This window comes from Phycodurus eques, chromosome 13 (genome assembly GCF_024500275.1).
Source record: "Phycodurus eques isolate BA_2022a chromosome 13, UOR_Pequ_1.1, whole genome shotgun sequence".
NCBI classification, from domain to species: Eukaryota; Metazoa; Chordata; class Actinopteri; order Syngnathiformes; family Syngnathidae; genus Phycodurus; species Phycodurus eques.
Genome location: NC_084537.1, coordinates 15,312,712 through 15,336,390, shown reverse-complemented (window position 1 = coordinate 15,336,390; position 23,679 = coordinate 15,312,712). Strand labels below are relative to the sequence as shown.

Here is a 23,679-nt window from a genome sequence, read left to right as displayed (position 1 = left end):
AAAGTTGGAGAGAAAAGGAGGGGTGGCAGGCTACCACTGGGAGCCACAGGCAACAGTGTCTGGGGTTGCCGGCTTCATTTCATAGGGGACCGGCGGGCTTAAAGTTAAAGATTACTTTGAAATCTGCATCCCCGCCATCAAACTCCTCTGCTGTAGCACCCTCGCCTCCAGCCGTCACTGCCCCTCTCCCGAAAAAGAAAAAGCTGTCGCCACAGAGCAGAGGATGACTTGGGAGACAATCCTCTTTGATGACAGAGAAGGATCCTTTTGTTCCCTAATCCCCACACAAGCAATTTCCCTCCTCCCCTTCTCTTTCTCTCCCTGGAAGTCCAACTCAAGCGGCTTGATTATTAGACGCAAAGTTTACCTGTTTAGCTTTGATTGGAATGTAACAAGGTTGCTTTATTGGGAGCGTAGGCATTTTCTTCTTTCTAACAATCTGCTGCTTTCACACCACTGAGAGGAAGCCTAACAAGTCACATGACACAGGTCAGATCAGTCAAAGGTGTTTCCCTCAGGAACAGCCATTAGCCCTTCAGGAAGAAGAGGTCACCCAGAAACAGACACTGACGGGGATACGTTTCCTGTCTGTCCGTGTGTCGCTCTTAAGATGTGGCCCAAGTGTGCGCATCTTAGCGTCATTATCAGATTGGACACACACATTTCACAGGGGGGATGAAAGTGCTGCTCTCGATCCGAACATCTGCCCCCGGTCAAAGACCATCTCAAAGGATAGCCCCGAGGAGCCCCATTATTGCACACTCGGCTTGACTCGTCATGTGATCGCAAGCTCTCTGTCTCTGTGTGTTCATTTGACTTCTCGTCTGCGTGCATTTGAGGGAAGATGGACCCACAAGCAGACATATGGCCTGACAAGCATGCGAACACTCCGAGGAGCAGAGAGGAAAGGCTCAATGTCCACGGTCAGACGGTAAAACACGGATTACCTGGCCTTTTCACTTGCATCGTGGCCGATGACAGATGTGGAAGAAATCCTAAACACATTTACCATCTACGTCACTGATAGTGTAGTGGTTCACTCACTTGACGTCTGTGCAAGCAATGTAGGTTCAATCAGTTTGCTTGTTTGTAGTTTGCCTTTCACCTGATGTCAGGTGGGAAAGGCCACACGACAAGAACATTTTGCACAGTGCCTCGTTATAGTGCACAGGTGTCAAACTCAAGACCCGGGGACCACATTCGGCCCGCCACATCAATTTATGTGGCCTGTGAAAACAAATCATTCACGTTAACTTCCATGATTCTTGCTAAAATTTGCACCAAAATTTCAAATTGTCATATGTAACTTCTATGTAACTTGTCTATAATTTTTTTGTCTATATGTAATATAATATGATTAATGTGATGCGATATGTTGAAACATTTATGTGGTTTCACAGGCATAACAGCCGTCACTGTCTGTTTACCTTACCTACAATGTGGCCCGCAACAAAAATGAGTTGGACACCGTTTTAGTGTCTAAAAGGGAGAGTGCAGCAGTAGCAAATGCATTTTATTAGGTGCGCAAACACAGTCTAATACATTCTTTTCCAATCTTTATTGAGCCAAGGCACATATTTTTACCTTACAAAAATCTTAACAGCACACTACCGAGAAAAAAAAAAAAAAAAAACGTGACATAAGTATACTTAAATAATGACGATCTTGTTGAAATTAACTCACAAATGTTGTGTAAAATCTGGCCTTCATACTCGCAGGAAGTCTTGACTTATTCTGTTTTATGCATGGCTCTGCCATCTATTAGAAGAGCATTTAATTGTTTTGCCTGTCACTGTACATTGCTGGCATAGATAGATGAGCAAAGATATATTATTTGTAATAAATGAATAATTTTGAGACCAATAATAATTTCGTGCAGCACGCTTGATGATTTCTTATGCCACACTAATGTGGCACAGCACACTGGATGGGAATGACTGGTCTAACTGAAGGATCCAAAGGTCACTTTGATATTCTTCAACTTTATTAAACCAAGTGAAACCAATTCATCAAGCAATTATTTATCATAGTTATTTCAAGAAAGGTATACATCAAAACATAAAGGTTAAATCTGAAAAGGCAAATAGATTTGGATTTTTTATGATTTTGGGGTGGCCCGCAAATCAAACCTTGACACAGAGCAGGAAGTGGAGGAAAACATTTTCTGAAACTGAATTATCTTTATTCACACAGCACTGTATAGAGAAATTGTGTTACTATTTCAGTTGTACATTTTTTCTTTGCATATCTAGAAAACCTCTATATACAACCAGTTTATTATTATTAGAAGCAGTAGTAGTAATAGTAGTTGTCAAAAGTGTCATGCCTATTGGGGATGTGACACACACACACTTTTTCAACACCCACACCCAAATAGTGTTGCGGGTTGTGTTAAATATTATATTTTTGAGTGTGCTGCGGCCCACTAAAACATAGATGCTGGGCCGCAAATGGCTCCCGGGCCATCGTTTGGACACCCCACTGGTCTAATGACATGTAAAGTACACATGCTGTTTATAAAAAAAAAAACTAACTTCATAAAATTAATCTTTCAACATTAAACTTTACCACATCATCATATTAGCAGTGTCTTCCATGTCCAGTAATTTGTTCTATTTTGTAATGTTTTGGCATAGATAGATAGATAGATAGATAGATAGATAGATAGATAGATAGATAGATAGATAGATAGATAGATAGATAGATAGATAGATAGATAGATAGATAGAACCGTGCATATATTTGTTATGTGCCGTATATCTATTGCCTTTCACTTTCAATGTGCCTCATGCCAGATAAGAGGTAGAAGATCAGTGATAGTGTAGTGGTTCACTCACTTGGCATGCAGGTTGACTGAGTTTTTTTTTTTTTTTTTTCGTGCCTTTCACCTGATGTCAGCTGGAATAGGTCCCAGGTCCTACCCGAAAACTTACAGAAAATGGATGGAGGGGTATTCACTCCCTTAAAAAAAATATATATAAATAAATAAAATACATATTTCGCACACTGGCTCCTCCTAGTGCTTAAAGGGGAGGATGCAGGAGGAGCAGCAGAAAAGACAAGAAACCCTGCACACTTAATTCGGTACACAAACACAGTCTCATGACCTCCTAGTAAAGTTGGAGAAACACACTGACAAATTAGTATGAAAAAAAATTGTAGCTTTATGATGTTAATTTCTCAACACTAACCTTAAGTGTTTCATATAACAGTAGCTTTCATGTGTATATGCATATACAGTATTTATAATATGTGAATCTATTGCTATACATTTATGTTGCGCACTGCACACCTACATTGCACACCCTACTCTTATTTTGCACAATACTGCATAATTGACCCTAACATATGCACATTCTTCCTTTTTATGAACTATTTTCGGGATCCCCTAGTGGTACGCAATAGGATCACTGCCAAAGTACTGTTCAGTTGTATTTAATTTTTTAAATTGGTACATTTGCATTTCATTTTTAAGAACTATTGCATTTGAACATTTATTTAGGTACATTTTTTATTGAACTTTATGTGCAGTACATTTCATTTTAATCATTATTTAAATAGTTTTTATTTTCCTATATTTAAAGTCAGTTTAATGTTCAATCGCTGAACAATTTTACTGTGGCTTGAGTCCATCCATTGTATCAAATTAGCATGGAATAAGCAAAGTGAAATATTGACCTCGTACTTGGTTAAAAATAAAACATTAATATGGCTTTATTCAACTAGTATTATTAAGATGCATGTATAGAATTAGGAAACACAAAAGAAAAGACTGGTTTCATTTCAATACACTTTCATTCATATATAAAAGGAAATATAGTAATGAGGTGGAAAACATCCATCCATTTTCTGAGCTGCTTCTCCTCACTAGGGTCGCGGGCGTGCTGGAGCCTATCCCGGCTATCATCGGGCAGGAGGCGGGGTACACCCTGAACTGGTACAGCGACCCATTTATGCTTTTGTCTGTGCAAGTTGACCGACAGTAACCCGACAGACGTCATCGGCCCACGAGCACGCGCCACCTCCATTCCTCCAATCACGGGGCGCGAACCGCTACGACGTAATCCAGTCGCTTCCGGGCTGGTAGCGCTCCCCTGCTTGACGCTAAAATGTATCATTTTACCCAATTTTATGCGGGTTTTAATTAAATCCTGAAATATTGACTTGAAGCCAGACACACTGTGCTTTTAGATGGCGTCAACATAATGTCGGAATTTCGCACTGAAGGATAGCAGGAGCCGATTCAATCCGGCAGAAGCGCAGGCGTAGCGGATGAGGTGAGAATGTATTGAAAGCTTTGCAATGTTGCCGATTGTTAGCAACCGGGATGCTAAATCACGCGGCACTCTGCGTATAAACCACTCGCTATCCCAAATCACAAACACGTTGATTTAATTATGTGCGCTTAATAGATTGTTATCGCACCAACAGCTGCCGTGAGTGTGAATGGAAATCGATCAAAATTGGCTTCCTCTTTTGCTAGCGTCTGTCCGACTCTGAGCGAGCGGCAAGCTTGGAAGCTGGCATCTTAAAAAAAAGGAAAAAAAAACCAATAACAATGTAAACCTTATGTAGGTGGACGCCATGTATTGTAGTTTTCACACTAAAACCACGTTCTGGAGTAATTTCTTGATCTCGTCAAGTGTTATCCGTGGGTCGTAAGGCCGAAAGTATAGACATTAAATAGTTGTCTGAGTTGTAACACACAATGTATTGCACAAATCTAATGTTGAAGGAAGTACAGACGTTAAGACCCACCATTACAGAAAGATAGTTTGCATTCTGTCATGTGTGACCGACCCTCTTCATTGTCCAGTGTTACATTCTGCTCTGCACTGTTAAATTAGTTTTGCTAAAACACCTCCCATTTGATAATTCAACCCCCAGGCACAATTCATTAAACCTTTGTTTGATACTCTTCAGTAGCGGTTTCACAATTCATTGATTAATCAGCTATTTTGACAATCAATTAATTGTTAAACAATACCAACTAAACAGTCAGCACACAGTTTATAAAACGGTAATTGCGGAAACAAATATTTTGCAAATGACTTTAATAAAATATTTTTGAATTTGATTCATGGATGGAATAGAAGGAGCGATAGAATTATAATTTCTAAAAGTATTTAGTTGTGACACTGACAGCCCAAGTCTTCGGTGAATCTAACATGAAAGTGTGAGGAAGCCAGAGTACCTGGAGAAAACTCACAAAATCACAAGCGAGAACAATCAAATTCCACACAAAAAGGCCAGATCCCAGATCTGAACCCGCAACCTTAGAACTATTAAGCCGCTGTGCTAGCCACTATTTCACCATGATGCCTTTTGTGTTAGCCCTTAATCATAAAGGTCTCGAAGGGCTTTACAAGCCCACAGTTCACAAAATTAATGACACCCCCTGGTCTATTGGGCAAGGGAGACTCTTAGAAAATCTATTAAGTACCAGTGTGACGAGATTTGCCCCATATTACATTCTGTCAAAATGCTGAGTCTGGCTGGAGTGGCCACTTCAACCTGAATACAGCGCACAGAAACCTTTGAAAATTGGATGAAAGGTTTCGGAGAAATGTTGTTTTTTCTGTTGGAAAAAAATATCCTTGGCTGGGACGGAAGACGACTGGTTGGCACATCTGCCTCACAGTTCTGGGGACCGGGGTTCAAATCCCAGCCCCGCCTGTGTGGAGTTTGCATGTTCTCGCCGTGCCTGGGTGGGTTTTCTCCGGGTACTCCGGTTTCCTCCCACATCCCAAAAACATGCGTAGTAGGTTGACTGGGGACTCTAAATTGCCCATAGGTGTGAATGTGAGTGCGAATGGTTGTTTGTTTCTATGTGCCCTGCGATTGGCTGGCGACCGGTTCAGGGTGAACCCCGCCTCCCGCCCGAAGATAGCTGGGAAAGGCCCCAGCAGTCCGCAACCCTACTGAGGATAAGCGGTGAGGAAAATGGATGGATGGAGAAATAGCCTTTTGGAGAAAAGTTTTTGTTATAAAGCGCTACAGTAAATGAATGGATGGATATTAGTATTGTTGCCTTAGATCCCATCATCCCAATTGTCCAACAAATCTGCTCTAATAAATGTTGGTGACTGTGAGAAGGGGCTAAGAATAGATCCGAGGTGGGCTCCAGCCACAAAAAGGATTAATTTACCATTGTCTGCGGGATCCTATAGAGTTTGCTGCTTTTCGATTTTTGCTAATGCAGGCTACGTTTTCTAAGGTTCATGTTTCTGTGATGCAGGTCGGGCTGACTCGCTTGCAGAAAGCAACCACAACCTCCAACCTTCAGCCACATCTGCAAGACGTATTTTTGCAGAAGTCTGCTTTTCCTCTTTGTGACTTTTTCCTCTTAAGATGAAGCTAAAGGAGGACATCAACCCCCTGCTCCTGCAGGTGTTCCGCTCTGTGGTCTGGGTCTACTCAGTGATCACCTTCATACCCTGGTACTTCCTCTCCGGGGCCAGCAACAACTTGGAACGGGCACGGCGAATCAAAGCGCGCTCAGTTAGCGGACACCCAGCCGGGCCGTACAGGGCCATCAACAGCCAACAGGAGCTGGTGGCGTGGCTGCACCCAGGGGTGGACACGCTGGATAAAGTGTTTGAATATGCAACCAAGAGGTTTCCCCAGAGGGACTGTCTGGGCACCAGGGAGGTGCTGAGTGAGGAGGATGAGCTCCAACCCAATGGGAAGATCTTCAAGAAGGTGAGACAGCAACATCCATAACAGTAGTTCCTTGACATATGATTAATGCGTTCCGTGACCACGCTTGAAACATTTGGATCTCACATCTTCTTTCCCGAATGAAATGAATGGCTATGCCATTAATCCGTTCCAGCCCCACATTGTGCTCCTTCTAGTGTGCACGCCTTGGCCACAAAAGGGCGGTATAATACATACACACAGAAAGAGTATCACAACTAAGTGACTCAGTAAGCTGCAGTACGAATATTAGTCATTTTTCACAAATATATGCCAGTGAGTATTATATTGTTTGTCTACATGTGTTGCCGCACTGTTTGTATTTATCTATTGCGTAAATGGTTATAACTACCACAACATCAATGCTAGTTTCATTCGCCAGTCTATGACATTTTGTATTGTGTGTTAGCATTAAGCTAGCGGGATTCCCTTAGTTATGCAGTATAATTAAATATGCAATGTGATTTTTGTTTTATTTCATGTTTAAACTTCACATGGGAGTGGCAATAAACAGCTTGAAGTAAGCAACTGGCCTCTTTTTTTAATAATTGTTGACTAGCTACTGCTTGTTGTGATGTTTGCTACCACTCTTATTTTTCGTAACTAAAAATTTTCAACTTGACAAAAAAAGTTGGCAGAGCGACGGCTACATCTAAAAAATGTAGGCTCACTTGTAAGTCGAGGTTGTCCCTGTATAGTAAAATCTCCAAACACAATGGTTTCCAATTGGATAGATGACCTCCATTTTTGCTCATATTTTTATAATGTCCCCATATGAAATAGTCTCTCCACGGTTTATGATCACAATGGTCCCGACATGTACTTTACAGTAGTAAGCTCATTTTCCGGTTCGATGGTCGATCACTTTTGTCCTCTTTGCAATTGCAAGTACTGGTCTGCACTGGCAACAGTACAAAAAGTCAAAGAAAAAGCAAAACACTTGTGAAGTAGATTCCTTTGATGCTTACTGAGCTCAAGTCTCATGAGACCGCTCTCATGGTGATGATTTGAGTCAAGTTTTGGGGACATTTTTTTCCTGCAAATTTTGCTGGGTTTCCCAAAAAAATTGCAATCTTAAGAACATTAAAAAACTGGGAGATTGCACTTTAATTCGCCATTGCCAATGTTTTCCACCATTTACATTGCGGTGCAATTAATTAGTAGGCTTATGCAAACAAAAAGGGCTGATTTTCTACAAGCAAAAACAAAAGCAGTCTTGTGCACCAAGGACAGTTAGTGTAATAGTGGCAAGGGCCCTGCATGGGGCACTATTTGACAAGATATTAATAATGTTGCGACCAGCCAGCCTAAAAAGTCTAACGATTTATCAACTGTAGAAACATGCATAATTGCATCACTTGGATGCAAATCTGGCTGTTTCTTTATTGACTAAAGAGATGATGTGAAGACCTGAAGAGCAGTTTTACAAGCAAACAGCGCAGTTGTATGTTGTGTGTGCAGGTCATTCTCGGGAACTACAACTGGCTGTCCTACGATGAGACCTACCAGGCGGCCAGGACATTCGGAAGCGGTCTGGCGGCTCTTGGCCAGAAGCCTCAGTGCAACATTGCCATCTTCTGCGAGACCAGAGCCGAGTGGATTGTGGCAGCGCAAGCCTGCTTCATGTACAATTTCCCATGTGAGTGACATTTATTTCAACCCAGGGCATTAAAGTACTGTCTGATTGGTGATTTTTTTCCCTCCCTTATTTGACAGTCATCACATTGTACGCCACTCTCGGACCCTTAGCCATCGCCCACGGTCTGAACGAGACTGAGGTCACGCACATCATCACCAGTAAAGACTTGCTGCAGAGTCGTCTCAAGGTACTTGCCCTGCCTGGAGACTATCATATTACTAGTTTGAAGGAAATCACAGTACGGTGAATCGTTTATTGTGCGGATATGTTTTAAAACTACCTGCGATAGATTAAAATCTGCAATATAGAGACTATATAAAAAAACAAATAGACTGCATAAAAAATAAATACATATAGGTTTCCCCCTCCCCAAATGGTTTAAACAATTCTACACTTTAACTAATGAAAACACACTTTTTAAAGTATTTATTAGCACCTGATCTCACTCAGAAATTTGAGTTTTTGTATAACATACATTTTTGGAAACAAAAAGAAGACTGGCTCTCACAGGTTTCCAAACAAGAGACAAAGTGTACTTGCCTCAAGCTGTTTGTTTATTTCTGCCAGTTGAACTTTTCAAAAAAATTGACTTAAAATTAAAGAGGATCAAACGTATGTAAACATTTACGTGAATCGTATAGATCCGATGAGTTTTTCCTGGGGGGGTGTTATACTCCTTGAACGCTGGCAGCTCAATCCATTCCACATATCCACCATCCACACACAGATTTCATTGTGAATATTACTCCGCGGTGGACTAATATGTGGCCTGAGGTTCCGCCTGTGCGCTCGGGACCTGCTTTGGAGTTTTCACAGGAGTTTACAAGACCAGAAAATAACTTCCGTCACTTCTGCTGTTAAGCGGTAATGGTACTTTTATTCCGTTACAATGATCTAAATGTCACTCGCTACTTTTATTTATCAATTATTGCTTATTTATCAACTATTTCGGGCGCGAGACTACGACTTCGACTTCGGCATTGGGCGCTGTTTGCGTCAATCCAATTTAAGCGCCAGTCACTTTTAAGTCTAGTTCACCACTGAAACGACACAAGTCACATGACCTCACACAATGTTTTCCATTGGGCTTCCCAGACATAGGTATTCACACTAAATAAACCAGCCTCACTGATTGTCGTGCGTACGTGGCGGCCATGTTGGGAAGGTCGTCGTTACCATGAAGGCAACGCCGTGCTACTTGTTTACATATAGACGAACAAAAACAACAGCTTTCATGTATTGTAGTATTTGTCTGGCACTATCTGCCCAAACGTGAATATTTCAGCTCACTAATAACTTGAGAAAACACCCTTCAGTAAATTCCAGATGTTTTTTTTGTAGTTTTGACTGTCACATCAGCCCGTGTCGTATTTGTTGCACTTGTCTTTTCTATTTTCACGTTGAGGTGCTAGGGGTCGTGGCCCTGGTTGTGGTCCCAGCGGAACCGCAAAGCACACAACGTCGGCGACAACAGTTGATCCGCCAGTACATCTTGTATTAATTGGGAAACGAGCCTACAATTATCTAATTAGTTTACGGATGTTAATCTTAAATGTATTAAGCGACAGAGCGATGTTAGGGATTATGTCACAACACAGAATGAACTTACTTCAAACTCAAACATGGCCCATAAAAACTGAAAAATATTGTACTTAATATTTTCCTGGAGGATGCATTTGGGATTAGCCTTTGAAGTTGGTAATAGTGAAAAATGAAGTGAGAAACACAATGATTTTAGTCAATTCTTTTCCAGAATGAGTGCTTAAAGAGGAGGATGCTATTCATGTGGCACAGCTTGAAGCAGGCATCAGGTGCAGGTGGAGATGAGGCTGGCTCAAGTTGGGGGCCAAAACAAAAAAGAAAATAAATGAGGCAAATTTAATTATAATCTTAAATTTGTACATCAACATGTACTTGAGCGGTGTAATTACATGTTTTTCTGCGTGAAGAAAATGTGTTTTATTTTTCCTTATTGTACTCTTCAGAGTCTTCCAGAATGCTTAATTTATGTTAAAATTTAAAAAAATCTCTGCGGGGACCACTTTACAATGTTTTTTTTTTTTGTCACCTTTTTCATGCCAAGCCATATAATAACGAAAGTCTGCTCGCTTAATGCTAACATTTAATGCAAAACTCAATTGACTGGCTAATGGAAATTAGCAATGATGTTGAGGTAATTAAAAACCTTCAAACAATTGCTACTTTACCACACACACAAACAAACCACACAACAATACAATACTCACTGGTATATTATCTCTATTTAGTGGAAACAATGACTATTAGTGGAGTTAAGTTGGGGACCATATCTTCTTTGTCTGGTAGTTCTTCTACATTAGTAGTTCTTCAAATAGTTCTTATTCTTCTATATTACCTTCTCTATTTCTTCTATTTTTTGTTGTTCTTCTAGTAGTTTAGTTAGTATTGCCCGGCGTGTTGGAGGACAACATGATACTACACTGAAGGCGTGCAACTCCACATTCAGACTGGCCTGCAGGCCTACACTGTAAAAACCATTGCTTAAAAATCTGCGATATAGCGTGGGCGCAAACAATGAACCGCAATATAGCGGGGGTTCAATGTACTAGTTTTAAATGAAATCAACATTTTGTCTTATTGCTTTGTTCCTCCCACCAGGCGATATTGTGCGATATTCCGAGGCTGCAGTACGTCATCGTAGTCGACAAGAAGCTGTCGAGCTGGCAGGACATCCCTAGAGGCATCACGATCCACAGCATGGATGCTGTTAAAGAGATGGGATCCAGGCCTGAAAACTGTGAGTGTTTGTGCAAACGGATTAAAAAGCTTTCTAATTTTGCAGGGGAACTGGTAGTACACTGATGGGGTGGGTGTGTAGGGGCTAAACGCAAGGCCAACACCCTGATGTGAAAATGGATTTATGTGCATTGTAATATCAGAACGTATCCCCGCAACAAACAGGGGTTCACTGTATATGAATTTATGACTGCTACTTGTCATTTGAATAAGAACACATGCACAAAATGGCTTCCGACACACTCACTCACACATACTGTGATCAAGCATTTTTTATGAAACCCACACCTGCCATCTTGTCTGTGTGCGTTCAGTAGCGAGAGACCGCAGACAGCCACAGTCGTCGGACATTGCTGTCATCATGTACACCAGCGGCTCCACGGGCATCCCCAAGGGTGTCATGATCTCCCATGGCAACATCATCGCCGGCATCACTGGGATGGCAGAGCGAATCCCCAACCTCAAGTATGTAAATATTAAATTGACCATGAGGTCTCGAAGACTTCCTCAGTGGAATTACTGCCATCTAATGCACTGAGTGTCAGAGCTAAATGGCCTCCAATAATTACTGACAGTCACGTGTGGGCTTGGTGGCCATTAAACACACTAACACAATCCACGGTGTGGAAATAAGTATTGGGACTTATACAGGAAGGGAAAAGGAAATAAGATGCTCCATCCTTTGCTGCTAAAACAGCTTCCGGCTCTTAATGTAGATTTTGAAGGTGTTTCGTGGGTTTGAGGCCAGGGCTCGCAAGAGAATACGAGATGAGTCTTTTATTAGCTGGAGGACTTATTTGTATGCATTTTTATAATAATTAGAATTTGTTTTGTCATTTTAATTTCATAAGTAAACAATAACTATACAAAATCTGTGACATAGATTCATCTTTATTGGTCAAATATGTTACAAGACACACAAGGAATTTGTCTCCGGTAGTTGGAGCCACTCTAGTATGACGACAAACAGCCACTATGACAAAATATACATCCACCCATCCATCTTCTGTACGCTGTCCGCTTATACTCACTAGGGTCGCGGGCGTGCTGGAGCCTATACCAGCTATCTTCGGGTGAGGGCACGTACAAACAAACAACCATTTGCACTCACATTCACACCTACGGGCAATTTAGAGTCATCAGTCAACCGACGACGCATGTTTTTGGGATGTGGGAGGGGAAAAAACCACGCAGGCACGGGGAAAACCTGCAAACGGTCCTCAGAACTGTGAGGCAGATGTGCTAACCAGTCGTACATCGTGCCGCCACAAAATATACATTTAGGACATAAAGAAACCCACGTGTGTGGAAAGTCATTGAGCAATGAAAGTTTACCACTAGTGTGGTGATGCTGATAAAGTGGCAATTGTACAAATGATGCAGAGTCCTCAAGCATCCATCCATCCATTTTCTGATCCGCTTATCCTCACAAGGGTCGCGGGAGTGCTGGAGTCTATCCCAGCTATCATCGGGCAGGAGGCGGGGTACACCCTGAACTGGTTGCCAGTCAATCGCAGGACACACATAAACAAACAACCATTCGCACTCACATTCACACCTAGGGGCAATATAGAGACGTCAATTAACCTACCATGCATGTTTTTGGGATGTGGGAGAAAACCCACGCAGGCACGGGGAGAACATGCAAACTCCACACAGGCCGGGCTGGGGATTGAACCCCGGTCCTCCAGAACTGTGAGGCAGACGCACTAACCAGTCGGCCGCCGTCCTCAAGCAATTTAGAGTGACTAATAGTGCAATGATCTGGTATAGTGACGATTGTGCAAATGGTGCAGATAGCTCTTAGACACACAAGTGGGCAGGAGTAATCAACAACAGTATGCAAATAATGCAGCGTGTTAAAAAAGTGAGCATACGGATAATGTGCAAGTGTCCCGACAGAGATGTGCAAAATGGCAATGAAATTGTAAGTCAACCTTTTTAACAAGTTAATGGCAAAACAGAGAATGACTAGTTTAAGAAATAAAAAATTTGTTTTAGCCTTAAAATGCCCATGTCTCACACTATTAAACATTTAAAACACATTGTAAACATGTTTGAACACATAAATTGCAAGCATAAACTGCATAGGAAATATGAATAATGGAATGCAAAGTAAAACATGTTTTATAGTTTAAGCCTTTAAATACCCCTTGTACACACTGTAATCACATTGAAATGTAATGTAATTACACTTTTGAAACACATTTTAAATGGGTACTTCAAGCAGTTTTAATATCAGTATGTTAACAATATTGTCTATGTACTGAGGCAATCATATTCAGCAATTAATTAAAGTGAAGGCCAGTATGTGCGGAAATATGGTGAGTCATATTCTGCGCATATTCAGGAAACTAAGCAGCTGTTGTTTGTGTGTTGGCAGTGAAACGGACACCTACATTGGCTACCTGCCGTTGGCCCACGTTTTAGAGCTCAGTGCCGAGCTGGTGTGCATCTCTCACGGCTGTCGCATCGGCTATTCCTCCCCGCAGACTCTTGCCGACCAGGTCAGTGTACAAACGCACACTTGCCGCAGGTAAACATCGTATTTAGCAGATTTTACTGTCACATGACAAAATGTGTTCTAAAGACACTGACAGAGAGTTGATGTGATGTGGTGTTTAATTGTTGCAGTCCACCAAAATAAAAAAGGGCAGTAAAGGAGACACTAGCATGTTGAGACCTACACTCATGGCCGCTGTACCGGTGAGTCTTAGAATGCTGCATTTTCAGCTTGCTGTATGTGAATTAAGTGTGAACTAATGAGCCTTCTGCCTGACCCACAGGAAATAATGGACCGTATTTATAAAAATGTGATGACAAAAGTGGAGGGCATGAGCAAATTGCAGAAGACGCTTTTTGTGCTGGCATACAACTACAAGATGGAGCAGATTTCCAAAGGCTACAGCACGCCTCTCTGTGACAGGTGACGCATGCTCGACACAATAACGCAGGAAAAAGATGCTCTGGCATTTGTTTTTCCATCACTGGGCAAATGCTCAGAATGTAACGAGCAATAGTTAGGATTAGTGTGCAGCTAAGAAAGTTTACACAAGGCTGAATTTAACATCCTCCGTTTTAAGCTAATTTAAAAAAAATAAGTGTTTTAAATGGCCACAACTTACTAACAGTACTATATGTAGTTTGAAATATTAAATGCCGCTCCCCACTTTTAGCACACAGTATACCTGATACAAGTCACAATATGTAGTCAACATGAAAACCTTATCTTTCATGTTCTATAATACTGTTTCCCAACCTTTTTTGAGCCAATGCCCATATTTTACATTATAAAAACATCACGTCGCACCAACAAACAAAAGTAACAAAAGGTATATACTGAAATAATGATGACCTCATCTCAATTTACTTACTCTGTGTGAGATCTGAGCCTCTTTAGTTAAGCAAAGCTATTGTTCTGTTGTATGAATTGCAACGTGGATACAGAGGAACATAGTACCTTCTGCCATCTAGTGGAAGAGCATTTAATGTTCTGCTTGTCACTAAACATTGCTGGCATAAACAGATGAAGAAAGAGGCATTATTTGTAGTAGATGAATAATGATTATTGGACAAATTAAGTGGAATTTGATAATTTCCCATAGCATACCTGATTCTCCCTCGTCTTAAGTTTTAAGTTGGACCTTGAGTTGAAATTGGACTGGCAAATTGGTGCATTGCAATCTGCTCCCTCAAACGTCTTCAGTTGGTTTAAAGTGCTGATGCTCGCTTCTTAACTGGAACATGAAAGAGGGAGCACATAACTCCTATCATGGCCTCCCTCCGCTGGCTGTCTGTGCACTTCAAAGCTCCATTTAGGACTGCTATTTGTTTTCAAGTGGTCTCGCCCCACCTTAGCTGCTCCATCCCTACGCTCTCATGTCACCTGACCAGCTGCTCCAGGAAGTACTGAAGTCCAAGAGTAAACTCACACAGGATGGAGATTTTTATCGCTGGTCACAAACTATGGAAAGAGCTCCCAGTCCAAATTAGACAGGCTCCCTCACTATACCTTTTCGAAAACATTTGGGAATTACTGCTCAAATGGCTGATAGTTAACTTTCCTCTTGTCAGAATGGCTTTTTAACAATCATCACCATTTATCATGTCTTTTAGTCTAGTGTTCAAGCGGGTCCGGGCGCTGCTGGGTGGCAACACACGGGTGCTGCTCTCAGGCGGAGCTCCGCTGTCGGCCGCCACGCAGCGCTTCATGAATATCTGCCTGTGCTGCCCCGTGGGGCAAGGCTACGGGCTGACAGAGACCTGTGGAGCCGGCACCATCAGTGAGGGTAACTACAAAAATGCTGTTCGCTAGCATGAATCTCCTGCGTATTCGCGATTTGCCATTTACAAATGCACCTATTTGCATTTTAATTTTCTGTGACACCTATCCTTGGCTATTCACTGAAAATTTGCACATTTATGTCCGCTTTCTATAATGCACTAAGATGCCACAAGATGATGCCAAAGCCCGGCTAATAGGAAGGTAGAAGTTGGTGTCAAGGAAGTATTGTTGAAGTTCTACATCTCGATTTATACACTACGAGCTAATTTGGGGAGGAGCTCAATTTAGCCTGAGTTGTTAGTGGACTCTTAAACAGGCATTTATTTTTAAGGGTAATATTTAAGATAAGTTAGAAATATGTCTTTTGGGGATCATACTCTGTGGCATATTTACAGTTTAAATTTATAAGAAATTTTTAAATTAATTTACGGGTGGTGCCAATTTGCGTTTTTTTGCTATACATGGCAAGGCTCTGTCCCTGTCCCCCGCGAATAGTACGTTTTACTGTATTCATATTTGGCAGTGAATGCCATCATTTACCGTTTTTGTTGATATTTTGCAGTTTGGGACTACAGCACTGGACGGGTTGGCGCACCGCTTGTTTGCTCAGAAATTACGCTCAAGGACTGGGAAGAGGGTAAGTCCAGCAAAGCAACATGATAATCTAAGTTTCGCAGGTTTCCTCGTTCCGAAGATGCAACCCTGTGCATCTGTAGGTGGATACTACAGCACGGACAAGCCTAACCCGCGTGGGGAAATCTTAATTGGTGGACCCAACGTGACGATGGGTTACTACAAAAACGAAGACAAGAACCGAGAGGACTTTTTCGTGGATAGGAAAGGCCAGCGATGGTTCTGCTCCGGAGACATCGGAGAGTTTCACTCTGACGGATGCCTCAAGATCATTGGTGAGAAACCTATTAACAAGTAGGGATTGGCTTTCCATTTAATAAAGTAAATGAAAATTAAATATTCAATTCATCAGTATTATTTTGAATGGGATAGGTGAATCTTTCTCTAAATAGAGGGCTGGCTTTAGATACAAGTTTAATTTGTTCTTTTCCCAGTGAAATGAATAGAAATAACATTAATCCGTTCCAGCCTCTCCCCAAAAATGCTGTTTTTTTTTTATAAGGCAAATAGCACTCTATTAGAAGAGTTAAACTGTTTGCACATCGTGATTAATTGCGGCTCCTTCTGACTTGGCCACCTCGGGGTAGCAGACACAAACAGACGAGTTTCACCACCACTGTTAAGTAACTCAGTAAGCTGCAGTAATATCAGTTTTTCGCAGAGGATAAAGAATATATGCCTGTAAGCATAGTTTGTCTGTCTACACCAACAACACGTACATCGTGCTGCACCGATTGTTCTAATATCCGTTGCTTCAAGCATTATACCACCACCACAAAGATGCTATTTGTTAGACCTCCTATGGTGTTTTAATTTGTGTGTTAGCATTAAGCTAGGCAGATATTTTCTAAGGCAAAGCTACGGGATTGTTTTAAATACACAATGTGTGAGGATACAGCCAATCGCAGGGCACACATAAACAAACAACCATTCACACTCACATTCACACCTAAGGGCAATTTAGAGACGTCAATTAACCTACCATGCATGTTTTTGGGATGTGGGAGGAAACCGGAGTGCCCGGAAAAAACCAACGCAGGCACGGTGAGAACATGCAAACTCCACACAGTGTAAGTTGTGTAAACTTCAACTGGGAATGGAAATAAATGACTTTATTTTGACTCTATTTTTTTAAAGAATTGTTCACTATCTGTCCAACTGCTGCTTGTTGTGAAGTGAGTGAGTTCAGTTTACTGTCATGTCCATACAGAGCTTGTATCGCAATTTTTGCTCGCAGGTCAAAACAAAAAATCCTCGGAACCACAGTTCGTATCTCGAAAGAATCCTAAATCAAGAGATTAGTATATCAAGGCACCACTGTATTTGTATTGCCTGTTGCCATCTCTTGGTACCAAGGAACTATGAAATGAGGGGAGGAGTTTCATTTAGTCAGGTTATAGACCTGTCTAATAGAAAATCAGTGCTTTGCCGCCAACAAACCTTTTCAGTGCGAAGTCAATTACTCATGGCTTTCATTTCACCATCCAATTGAGGGATGTTTTAGGATAGTGATGTGTTATTTTTCCACAGACCGCAAAAAGGACCTGGTAAAACTACAGGCTGGCGAGTACGTCTCTTTGGGAAAAGTGGAGGCAATTCTGAAGAACTGCCCACTCGTAGACAATATTTGTGCCTATGCCAACAGGTAAAGTCCCTCCATGAAAGACCGCCATTACAGAGGCAGATTTTTTTTATTTTATTTTATTTTTACCATCTCTGTGTTGGTTTGCAGTGACCAATCGTACGTGATCAGCTTTGTGGTGCCTAACCAGTTACTGCTGATAGCACTGGCGGAGCGGTTGCAGGTGCAGGGTACGTGGGAGGAGATTTGCAACAACCCCCAGATGGAGAAGGAAGTACTGCGCATCCTCACAGAGGCCGCTATCTCATGTAGGGCTTTTTCTATCCTCTTCCCTAATCACAACAGTATATGACCAATAACAATAATAATCCAATACAATGCCCTCCCTAAAGCATTCAGTTCTAGTTGACACGCAAGATTGACAAAAGCATGAATGTATTTGGACTGCGAAAAGTTTGCCCCAATTCCTTAACTTCTCTTCAAACTAGCCATGAAAATGATAATAACCAAATGAGTAACTATGTAATATGTTGGGGCAATTATTATGGTTCCTACACAGAACATATTAGGTAGGGGACAAGAAGTGTAACTGCCTGAGCTGCAGAGTGTCAACAAAAACAGTGCAGCTCAGCTTCTGGCTAACAGATGTCATGGCTAACCATGTTTAAAAAAATAATAAAGTAGCTTCCACTGACATTTAAAGCCAAAGCAATAACAAATGCCATTATTACTCTTTTCATAGAAAACAAATTTACAGTTTAAACAGCTTCTGTGGCATCCTGCATTTCCTAAAAAGAAACTATTGATGTTGCATCCTAATTGGGTATGGATGCCACAAGATTGTGGCAAAGCACTCAAAATGGACAGGATCATAAAGCATCAACGCCATGCATCTAGTTAGCATGTGCACAAAGTGTGTTACATAAAGATTTATTCATTAATAAATTATTCAACACAAAGAAAAGCCCCTTCACCTGAGGCTCATTAACATAATTAGCTAGCATACTGGATTAAATATAGCGCTAGGACTAACTGTCGTGACTTTACACATGGCAAAAATATGTGCACGAGCACTTTCCACAAACGGTAGTTTTTCTATACATTTTATGCTTACAATTTTTGGCGTATGTTCAAAATTCTGTATTTTTACAATGTGTGACTAAAAACAGCCTCATTACCTTTTTAAGGCAGAGTAGTTCACACAGCTCATGCATTACATCTCATTAGATGGTTGCATGTTGCCATATTGTGGATAGTTGGTGTATGTTCATTAGACCATCGTGTTCACTGATCCTCTTGCTTTCTTTCCCTCACACAGCAAAACTGGAGCGGTTCGAGATCCCCAAAAAAGTCCGGCTGAGCGCAGAACCCTGGACACCAGAGACTGGCCTGGTTACGGATGCATTCAAACTGAAACGCAAAGAGCTCAAAACGCACTACCAAGAAGACATTGAGAGGATGTACGGAGGGAAATAACATGCACACGCACATAACTAATACACAACTGGCTCCGAAGCCCCCCAAAAGGTAAGCTTGGGGGTGGGTGCGTTATGCTTTTGATCCGCACAAGACAGACCCCGCCAATGATCAAGACAGAAAGAATCCAGCCTAACTGTCCCTTCTACCTTCTATACAACCAGTGACTCGCACTCCCGAGCAGCTCTTAGTGATGGAGTTGCTGTGGCAACCAAGGCCACGCACGGACTTCTGCATGAAGGGAAACCAATATCAGCTTTGGATGTACATGGTTCAGCGTCTGCGGCCCTCCTATTTCTCGCTCCTCCTCGAGGCGCCCACTGCTGGTACAGCTTGGCCAAAATAAACTCTAGGGGCAAATATGGTCATATGAGCTTGCACCTTATGGCAGGATCCCTTGTGGGTGTTTAAAACAGGTAAATATGGGGTTATAAAATATTTCCCCCCCCCCCCCCCGTCTTTATCAACAGTTAATAGAATCACCAATAGAGAGTGAGAATGCAAAAGGTCACGTTTCCCAACATTACCTGAGCCAATGCGCATATTTTATGACAAACAAAAAGTAATTGTGATTTTATTCGGTTCATCATATTTTCAGAAGAATGGCAAAAAATAATAATAATTGTGATTTTGTACGTTTCATCATATTTGTACCAAACAAAAGAAAATTCCAATTCGGTGGCGGTAAACAGTTACATTCCAGTTGACAAATATAAGTGTCCACGGCAGTGAATGAGTGAATTGGTCCAAAAACTATTTACTACTACTAATATATTTTTGTTCCTCTATCTATGCCCACGACATAAAGTGACAGGCAGAACAATTAAATGGTCTCTCACTTTTTACCCACTTTTTGTGATGTTATTGCTCAGGTGTACTGTATTTTTATAATGTAAAGTATGTGCTTTTGCTCAAAGGTTGGGAAACACTACACTGGTTTAACAAGTTTATGAAATAAGCCGTTCATTAGTTATTAGTTAGTATAAAGAATTTCAGGGTTCTTGCTCAATACTGGAATGATTCTTTTTTAGTTTCATTGTAGAGTCCAGATTTTTGTGCCCTTTTGTTGCTTCTGGTCTTTTTTTTTTTGATGGTGGAGAAAGTGTTGCAAAGCCATGAGAGATCAGTCGGATGTTTTTATGTATTCATTGGAGGGTTTTATTCTTTTGACATCTGTATTTTTTTTATTCACTATTTTCTGTGATTGTGTTTTGTATGTTTCCTTCCCCAAATGACTCAAAAGATGACTGAACAAATTTTTATACTCATCCCAAAGTTTGTTTACTTGAGTACGTGTTTACCGATTTGACAACGGCCTTCTTGTCTACTTGGCTCTCTGGTCTTTGTGGTGTCGGTTTTGCACTTGTGTGCTGCTAGTTTGATTCCACTCCAATATGAGAAACCCCGTCTAGACGGTTCAGAAACTATGGCGTCACGATGTTACTCTTGTCATGATGCGCCCTGTCGGGTTGAGGCTTACATAGTATTTATCTTCCTCTTTTGCTGTGATGCGCACTTGACAGGTTGGGACAGATTAACGTTATCTTCTCATCATGATGCACCTTGTCGGGTTGCAGCTAACTTAATGTTATAGTCGTCACGCCATGATGCGCCTCATCGGGTTGCGGCTAACTTAATATTTTGTGTTCCTTTCATCATGATGCACATTGTCGTAATGCAACTAACTTATTCCGTTAACATTCTTCTCATTATGATGCGCCCTGTCGGGTTGGTGCAAACTTACTATCTTCTCGTCATGAAACACCTTGTGGGGTTGATATTAGATTGCTAGTTTAGGTCTCGTCATGATAGACCTTGTCGTGACATGACTAACTTACTACGTTCCATTCTTCTTGTCATGATGTTCCCTGTCGGGTTCTGGGTAACTTAATTTTATCGTCCTCGTAACGATGCGCCCTTGTCGGATAGGGGCAAACTTACTGTGTCATGTTCCTCTTGTCATTGTGCACCTTGTTGAGTTGTGGGTAACTTATGTTATGCTCTTTATCATGGGTCGCCCTGTCGAGTTGTGGCTAGTTTTGTATGTTATGTTCTTCTCGTCATCCTGCGACTAACTTATTACGCTATGTTCCTCTCATCTTAATGCGCCTTGATGGGTTGCGGCTAAGTTTACCTCTCGCTCATTATGATGCCCCTTGTCGGGATGTAGCTAACCTGTTCTAGCTTCCTCTCATCATGTTGCACCAAGCTTATTAAACTGTTCATTGCTTCATGATGTGCCGAGGCTAATTGCGACAAACTTAACTATGTTAGATCCCTCTCATAATGATGCGATGTCAGGTTGCAGCTAACTTTTGTCATGGTGCAACCTGTTGGGTTGCGGCTAATTTACTAACTTATGTTCTCGTCATCATGATGCCCCCTTGTTGAGTTTCGCCTAACTGGGTTTATTTTCTGCTCGTCATGGTGCGCCCATTCAGCTCACTACGCCGTGGCGAGCTGCAACTAACTTACTACGTTATGTTCCTGTCGTCATGATGCGCCTTGTCGGGTTGCGGCTAACCTATTTTATCGTCCTCTCATCATGGTACACCCAGTTGGGTTTTGGCAAGCTTACTATGCTGTGTTCATTGCTTCAAGCTGCGCTTTGGTTAGTTGTAACTAGCTTAATATGTTAAGGTTCCTCGTCATGATACGCCTTCTCGGGTTGTAACTTAATTGTTGTATTCTCATCATGAAGCATCTTGTCAGGTTGAGATGAGATTGTTGTTATGTTGCTCATCTTCATGCACCTTGTTGGCTTGTAGATGACTTACTATGTTATCTGTTTCTTGTCGTGATGCATCTTTACAGGTTGTGACCATTTTACTACATTGTGTGCTTGTAGCCATGAGGCGCCTTTCCAGGTTGCGGCTAACTTATCTTAAATTCCTCTTGTCATAATGTGCTTTGTTAACCTGCAGCTTCACCACCAAACTATATTCAAGTCATGATGCACATTGTCACATTGTGGATAACTTTCTTAGATTCTTCTCGCCATGATGGGCCTTGTGGCGTTGCTGCAAACTGCATGAACAGTTCTCTTACCACCACCAAAATATTTGAGTTAAAGTTACCAATAAAGCAATTCAGCATCATTTAGCTCACATTAAATGGGATAACACCAGTAATATCTTGTAGCATAAGTGTTGAATGGATGTCTCCAAGGGAAAGTAATGTAGTTAATTTGCCTTTCCTTTGTTGACTCCCACTTTTTTTTTTTATTTATACGTTTATACTCCCTTCTCATGCATTTTGTTTTTACCTGTGAATATAAATAATACAAATGATTGTGCAATATTTATATGCAAATATTAGTCTGAATTGCATAGGAAGATTTCAAAAGAGAAAAGACAGCATCCCCTCCATGGAACTTTTTCAAAAGGCAGTTCTCAATCAGTGTAATAGATGTCCAGTAGTATGACATAGAAACACATAGAAGTAAGGGGAGGATGGTAAAGAGACTGAAAAGCACATGTAGCTGTGTCAGTGTGCTTAGGTTGTATTTGAAGACTTGAAGGAATGGGCATGATAATCAATGAATTAATCGTTAAATTAATTATTGATGAATCTTTTCACGACTCTTCCAGACAGCATTATTCTGCTTGATACGACACTGACATGGAAAGAGATGGAATCGATGCCCATCCCTAGTTGAAAGTCAAAATCGGCGTTGTAGAAATCGCATGTGCACAACTGCACCAAACCGCATAGAGTACGTTATTAGGCAAGAGTGATACCAAATGAGCATCGTGAGGAAATAAAACAATCGATATCCTTGATATCCGGCTTTGTCCTCACTAGTACGAAAATTCCGCACACTAGTAAAACCACTGTCTTTACTTGCAATGCTTTTTCCACTACTCTATGACATCTATGGCATACTAGTAGGAAAATGTTACTAGTGAGGCAAAACAGTGCACTAGTTCATGCATACTAGTACTACTAGTCAAGTGCTCGATAGTAGAATTTTATGTCACGAATAGTACTAGTAGCACGCAGTTGTCAACAGTTTTGCCTCACTTGTAACATCGTCCTACTAGCATAAGGTGTTCTACTAGTGAGGCTACTAGTACATGAACCTAAAGCTGGATATCAAGGACAGTGGATAAATGCTCAAGCGGCTTCCCATACACTCCTATATATTACTGAAATAATCACTTGTGTGGTGTGAATTTAATTTTTTTTTTTTAATCAGACTTCAAGTATCATTGAAAATTAATGTGATACTATTAGTGCATTGTATATGTATATATATATATGTGTGTGTGTGTGTGTATATATATATATGTATATATATGTATGTATACATATGTATATATATATATATATATATATATATATATATATATATATATATATATATATATATATGTATATATATAAAAAACAGTTCTGAAAAATGCATATTTAAATCCATGTATACATTATTAATTACTGTAGTTTTGTGGTGATATTTTTCTGTGTGGCATCAATGCCAGGAATGTTTTCTTTCTCTCCCTTCCCCCCAACTCAAATCCATTGAGTTCACTGAGGGACTGAACTTTTTAACACCCAGGAATGCAAATTCTGCTTGTATATTTTTGCTTG

The 23,679-nt window shown here is 41.0% G+C and overlaps 1 protein-coding gene across 4 annotated transcripts; it reads left to right on the top strand.

The window, feature by feature from the left end:
- Window positions 1-4,064: 4,064 nt before the first annotated feature.
- acsl3b (acyl-CoA synthetase long chain family member 3b) lies at window positions 4,065-23,404 on the top strand. 4 transcript variants are annotated; one of them, XR_009769658.1, is made up of 16 exons: window positions 4,065-4,277; window positions 6,239-6,702; window positions 8,161-8,338; window positions 8,416-8,525; window positions 10,976-11,114; window positions 11,428-11,578; window positions 13,497-13,620; window positions 13,748-13,819; window positions 13,900-14,039; window positions 15,230-15,402; window positions 15,961-16,035; window positions 16,115-16,306; window positions 17,562-17,676; window positions 17,764-17,921; window positions 18,932-19,140; window positions 19,254-23,403. XR_009769658.1 is itself a non-coding variant. In XM_061693739.1 (15 exons), the coding sequence occupies exons 2-15, from the start codon at window positions 6,352-6,354 to the stop codon at window positions 19,087-19,089; spliced, it is 2,136 nt and encodes a 711-aa protein (XP_061549723.1). In that variant the 5' UTR covers window positions 4,065-4,277; window positions 6,239-6,351; the 3' UTR covers window positions 19,090-23,402. The 4 variants fall into 4 exon arrangements, 3 of the variants coding, with proteins under 3 accessions (XP_061549723.1, XP_061549724.1, XP_061549725.1); XM_061693739.1 differs by having other exon boundaries at window positions 18,932-23,402; XM_061693740.1 differs by lacking the exon at window positions 4,065-4,277 and adding an exon at window positions 4,324-5,934 and having other exon boundaries at window positions 18,932-23,402.
- Window positions 23,405-23,679: the final 275 nt, after the last annotated feature.

Coding starts and splice junctions, on each gene's coding strand:
- acsl3b (XM_061693739.1), top strand. CDS start 6,352: ATGAAGCTAAAGGAGGACATCAACCCCCTGCTCCTGCAGGTGTTCCGC. Junction 8,526..10,975: donor TGCTGCAGAGTCGTCTCAAG/GTACTTGCCCTG, acceptor TCCTCCCACCAG/GCGATATTGTGCGATATTCC. Junction 11,115..11,427: donor GGGATCCAGGCCTGAAAACT/GTGAGTGTTTGT, acceptor GTGTGCGTTCAG/TAGCGAGAGACCGCAGACAG.